General features: G+C 36.2%; 1 protein-coding gene across 3 annotated transcripts in view; it reads left to right on the forward strand.

Annotated features, from left to right (window-relative positions):
• The window catches only part of cdc14ab (cell division cycle 14Ab), a 41,305-nt gene that overhangs the window by 26,236 nt on the left and 9,069 nt on the right, over nucleotides 1-6,000 (forward strand). For all 3 annotated transcript variants that reach the window (XM_084116512.1, XM_084116511.1, XM_084116513.1), the window contains exons 7-13: nucleotides 312-374; nucleotides 939-1,026; nucleotides 1,922-2,152; nucleotides 2,463-2,601; nucleotides 3,231-3,384; nucleotides 4,760-4,860; nucleotides 5,745-5,792. In XM_084116512.1, coding sequence (XP_083972638.1) covers nucleotides 312-374; nucleotides 939-1,026; nucleotides 1,922-2,152; nucleotides 2,463-2,601; nucleotides 3,231-3,384; nucleotides 4,760-4,860; nucleotides 5,745-5,792 — 824 coding nt within the window. The remainder of the gene's footprint in view (nucleotides 1-311; nucleotides 375-938; nucleotides 1,027-1,921; nucleotides 2,153-2,462; nucleotides 2,602-3,230; nucleotides 3,385-4,759; nucleotides 4,861-5,744; nucleotides 5,793-6,000) is intronic.

Here is a 6,000-nt window from a genome sequence, read left to right on the forward strand (position 1 = left end):
GTGGACTCCATCAGCAGAAGAAACCGGACACTCCATTAGACGCGGCCCTCATCGCTCACTGCCACGGCTTATCAACTCGAGTGCCTTTTTCCTTAATGTCTTCCCGCACAGCTCTTCATTGAGTACCAGACAGGCCGCTTTAGCCCCATTACACTGACTAATTGGTTAAACATAGTCAGACGGTATGGATGTGTGCTCGTTTAGGGTGGGGAAAAAAAATATTTGAGACTTTCAGGGGAAAGTTTTTCCAATTTTTGCAATTCGATTTGATTAACATATGACTGATGTTTATGATTAACTTTGTTTTTCAGGCCCTTCAGCACGGATTCCTGAACTTTGAGACGTTCGACGTGAATGAGTATGAGCATTATGAGGTAATGATGCCCCTTTTCGCCCCCTCAATATGAAATCTCATGCTCATGCTCATTAGGCGGACCAGCAGGCAATGTGTTTTTTTTACCCAGAATTACTTTCATTGCTCCTCAAGCCGGTTACATAATCATGTTTATTCCATTGGGGCCCAAAAGACATTTTAACATAATGAAAGTCTCGGCTCGATCAGTTTGATTTAAATCACACACAACATGATTATATGTCGCCTACCTGTGTTTATAATCCGCTACAAGGTTGTTGTACATCTCAGTTGTTTAGACAATCACTGGAACAATTCCCGTCAAGTGAGCATTTGATTGATTTGTCCTTTTAGTATTATGTAAATTTTCTGGCTTGTGTTAATCCATTACCCACTGTGCCCTCCTATTTGAAGGGGTTACAACAGTCTCGTTTAACCCTGCGTTTCAGGACAGCACAACTTGCCGTTTATAAAAGATACTCGATTGGCTGTTATACAAACTTCCTTGATTCATTTCTTTGTTTTGATCTGGTTCCCTTTTTCTTTATTCATTTTCCATCCCTTGATTCACTTTGTGTCCTTCCAGCGTGTCGAGAATGGAGATCTGAACTGGATCGTCCCGGGCAAACTTCTTGCTTTCAGCGGTCCACATCCGAAAAGTAAAATAGAGAACGGTAAGGCTGCTTGCCATGTATTAGCCATAAATTGTATTAATTTAAGCACTTTCTCTGAAATGTTTGATGTAATTTACATATGTGACAGTAGAGGGGGCCCTTGTTTTACAAGTCATCACAGAATCACACACACATAGGTTGAGATTTCAATATATTAGATATTATGATTGTTTTTGAAAGCAGATTGTTCAGTTAGGGCTTATAGGTATTTGTTTAAATCCTTAATCCAAAGTATTAAAATTTGGCATGCAATTTATGCTTCTTTTTTTATTTTACTAAATAAATTTTACTATATATTAAGGGTAATATAGTGTTAATAATAAATAATAATATATAAATGTTGGTGTGTATGTTTAATATGTATATAATATGTAAAATGTATGGTTACATATTGGATATGATAAAAGTAGTTTTTAACTTTAGCATGCTATTTTGTTTTTTTATTTGTAATACATTTCTGTATGAATTAGTTGGATTCATTTATACAATACATTATACAATTTATACATTTTCTTATTTCTATTATATATAAATAAATATTTTTGCATTATTTTAAATGTATTTATTTAAATCTGGATGATGTATATTATGTGTGTGTGTTGTATATATGTATAGCTTGGAGTGTTTTTTTATAGAAATGAAAAATAATATATAATATTGTAATGGTATAATATCATTATATATTAATATATAAATATGTAATTTTATTAATATATACTTATACTATATTTCCCATATTTAGATAAAATAATATAGATATGTGAAATGTATGTATTTTTAAAATATGTAATGGTATATAATTGTAAATGTATCTTAATTATATAATTGTATTTAACATGCATGTATAATACTAAAAATTATGAATGGATGGACTTCCTCTTCTCTTGTGTGGCAGGTTATCCTCTACATGCCCCCGAGGCTTATTTCCCATATTTCCGCAAGCACAACGTCACCACCATAGTGCGCCTCAACAAGAAGATCTATGAATCCAAGCGCTTCACAGATGCTGGTTTCGACCATTACGACCTGTTCTTCGTGGACGGAAGCACACCCGGCGACGTCATCACCCGCCGCTTCCTGCACATTTGTGAGAGCACGGATGGAGCGGTGGCCGTGCACTGCAAGGGTGAGACGCCACTTAAATCAAAGACATGGAAATATGGCCGCACAGCATCACCTCATTGACCTGCTAGCAAGACAATTGTTGTCAATATGTTAATGATCTTTTTATGTTGCATGAAACATTTAAATGCTGTGTTATTGATCCGACTCAATGAAGAAGTTTTTTTTTTTGGAGTTTATGGTCTCACAGGAACTAAAAGGGAAATGAAATGTTAACAAGCATTAGCCTAATAATCAATATTATGGTAAAGTGGCCTTGGAAGTGCATCAATAAAACCATTAAACACCTGTGACCTTTTTCCTACCAATCACAGCTGGTTTAGGCCGGACGGGGACTCTGATTGGCTGCTACCTAATGAAGCACTACCGTTTCACAGCTGCTGAAGCCATCGCTTGGATCCGCGTCTGCAGACCCGGCTCTATAATTGGACCCCAGCAGCATTACCTAGAAGAGTAAGTCCCGAAACTACCCACAATGCACCACTTTTGGCCTCTTAACAACTTTTTTTCCTCCTTTTTATTGTGCACTACATTTACATAATGTTGATGAGTGCTCTAACTTTGGCTCAAAGTCGTGTATTTTCAACAGCGTAAGAGCTTATTTTGAGAACGCACTAAGCAGATAAGGTCAGCAGATGTTCCAGATCTGGCTGAATCATCCAACTCTGGCTTGGGAGTGCTCGTGGAGTTTGATTCAGCTTTCGTCTATCAGTGAGGCCTTTCGTGCGTTGTAAAACCAGACCATGGTTCGGTTGTCATGTCTGAGTTAAAACAGAGCACTGGCCATGTGCAGGTCAGTTAAACGTAATCTCTCAAATATTTTGTTGGGCTTTGCTGTGGGCCGCAGTGCGAGAGAATGCCCACCGCAGGATAGATGAACGTTATCTTCGCATATTTTCCACCTTAGGGCACTGTGAGACGTTTGAGATTCCCTTTCCTGTGTGCCGGACACAAAGTATCCGTTATCGAGCATTGGCATTGAGTAAACGGTTCAATCTGAGACCAGATTTCTTTTCACGTGGCTGAATTATTTGTGCAAAACAAGACATTGAATGGGAACTGTTGTCTTTGTAACTGTACAGGAAGCAAGCGAGTCTCTGGGCTCATGGAGATATTCACCGCTCCAAGCAGCGGCAGTATGAGGACAGATCCGTGCCTCACCTTATCTCCAGTATTGACAACCTCTCCATCAGCACCTCCATCTTTAAATCCCACAGCTTGGACCGTATGGAGGAGGTGAGGCCTAATGGGAATTTCTTTTATTTAAATTAGGGATGCACAATATATCAGTAGCATATAGTTTATATATTGTATATTAGAGATTTTTAATTTACCACATCGGTCGATATAGAAGTTTTAATTCTTCATGCTCATTTCTTCTTCTTTTTGCATTTAGATGATAAATGTACAGAATGAAAGCAGTAAAGATAATGTTCTAATGCCGAAATTCACTTGAAGAATTTCAAATTATTTTAGTTCTTAGTCATTTTAAATTTATGCTTACATTTGTTCAAGTAAATTTGAATGATTTTTAAATCGAATTACTTAAAAAATAAAACATATATAATTGTTTTCTTTATAGTATTGTATTATATATATATATACATATATATATATATATATATATATATATATATAGATGCAACATTGTATATATATATATATATATATATATATATATATATATATATATATATATATATATATATATATATATATATAAATATATATAAGAATAGAAGATGCTATGTTTTGCAAGGGGGACCTTAATTAATTTAGACAAAACTAAAACAGAATATTAATATCGGCTATTTAAAGGGGCTATATGCTTTTTTCTGAAATTTAAACTCGCGACTGACACCTGTGGCCAAAAAACGGAACTGCTCTTCCTTTCTGCTCGCTCTCGTACGTGCACACTTCACAAGTCATCCGCTGCAAAGAAGTCAACATTATGTTTACAGAGGTAAGAACAGTCAAATACATATATTGTTTGAGAAACTAAGTTTGTTTGCTGACTAGCGGTGGTGGCAGAGTGATCTGAAACGTTTAACATGAACGCGCTTGACGTCACATCCGCAGACAACGCGCGAAAAATCCGACCCGACAGAAAATAGGAAAAATAGGATACAGGCTTATAGGTGCACCCACTGTGAGCTGACAAGGTGTCAGTATGCTCATCAGGAGATGTTTGAGTCATACATGGTCAAATAAAAAGGCTATTGTTACGTTTATTTTGGGGAAACAGTTGCATATAGCCCCTTTAATGATTATCAGCCGTAACATGAAAATATATTACTATTGGTAGAGTATAATGTTAGAGAGGGTCGTAACCACTATATACATCGAGGAAAAAATGTACAAATATAATGTAAAAAAAGAAAATATTTATCACTTTAGCGACATTGGCCCGAATTTGAATATCTGTATTTTACTACTTAAAATGGTTATTTAAATATTTCTTAAACTTATTTATATAAATTCTTATTTAAATAAAATCACTGAAATACTGCATATGTGTAGTATAAATCAGATTTTAGACCTTTAACTCAACTCAAGTGTGCTGCTCTTTGGAGTTATTTCAGCTGTTTTGATGTTCTCTAACTCTCGACAGAATGATTACACTGAGAACGATCTCGGTATGACGCAAGGAGACAAACTGCGTGCCTTAAAGGGTCGACGGCAGCCGAGGTCTGCAACTATTGGAGCCGTAAGGTAAGATGCCTTTGCTTTGGTTTTTGAAGGGAAAAAAACGATTCTTTTGTTGGTTGAGCTATAGCACAACCTACAATAGCGCCACATGTGGCAACACTGAGAATGCAACTCATTTTGACTCAAATTGCGTTTTGTGATGCAGTAGTCTATTTTGGGCCTGAATCTCAACCTAGACATAAAAAGCAAAGTAAAGCTGGTCTAAGACTAATATCACATCTTCTATTCAGATGTCCATATAATGAGCCACATTACATAAATGACACTCATTCATTCCCCTTCATGAATGAAGTCTTTTATCAGGACTCTTTCAACTTCCATTAGCTTTTAGCTCAGTGAAGAGAGAAATGACACCAGGCCATAGTTAGTGTTCCAGTCCACTCTAAAATGCAAGACTGAGCTAAAATTAATACAAAAGAACACAGATTGGTAAGAGCACTGATGCATCGGGCACAGAGCTAGTTGGCATAGTAACATGGCATTCCTGTTGTCTTGGAGAGATGTTTTCCCTGTACCTCTGGATTGGCTGACCATTGAGAAACATTCTGCTTTCTGCTTTTACATCCTTTAGTCCTAAGTTTGAAATGGAATTCTAGCATACTTATTTCATAATTATATATGTATAAGTGAATACTAGAATTGATTTGTAATACTAGAAATTGAAGATAGTTGAGTGCATTGCATTGTGGGATATAGTATTTCACACAGTGTGCTCTGCTTGTGTACTGCACAGTTGATGTAGATATGTAGATAATTTGGGCATTGAATATCATTTTGAAACTCAATTATTACATACAGCTCTATTTTCTGGGTTTTCAAAAGCAGTTTGTTACATAACCAAGCAGTGTGTACTTGAACCCAGTGTCATCTCAATGTTCTTCCAACAGACTCGAGGACATGAAGATGCACACTAGGTCTCCATCTCAGCCTCTCAGGTAACTTTTCATTCCAAACTTCCATTTCGTTTTCTTTAAAGGTCATAAGAGAGGTCATTTACATATAAAAGTCTTAAAGGTACAGTAGCACAACCACCTGTTTAAAGGTTTAAAATGGTGTTGTAGCCTGTTTTTGGTCTATAATGAACTTTGGATAAATAAAAAAAATTCTGAAACTATAAAACATGGCCCTCTGAAATGCTTTGCG

Source organism: Abramis brama (genome assembly GCF_963993115.1).
Source record: "Abramis brama genome assembly, chromosome: 6".
Lineage (NCBI taxonomy): Eukaryota > Metazoa > Chordata > Actinopteri > Cypriniformes > Leuciscidae > Abramis > Abramis brama.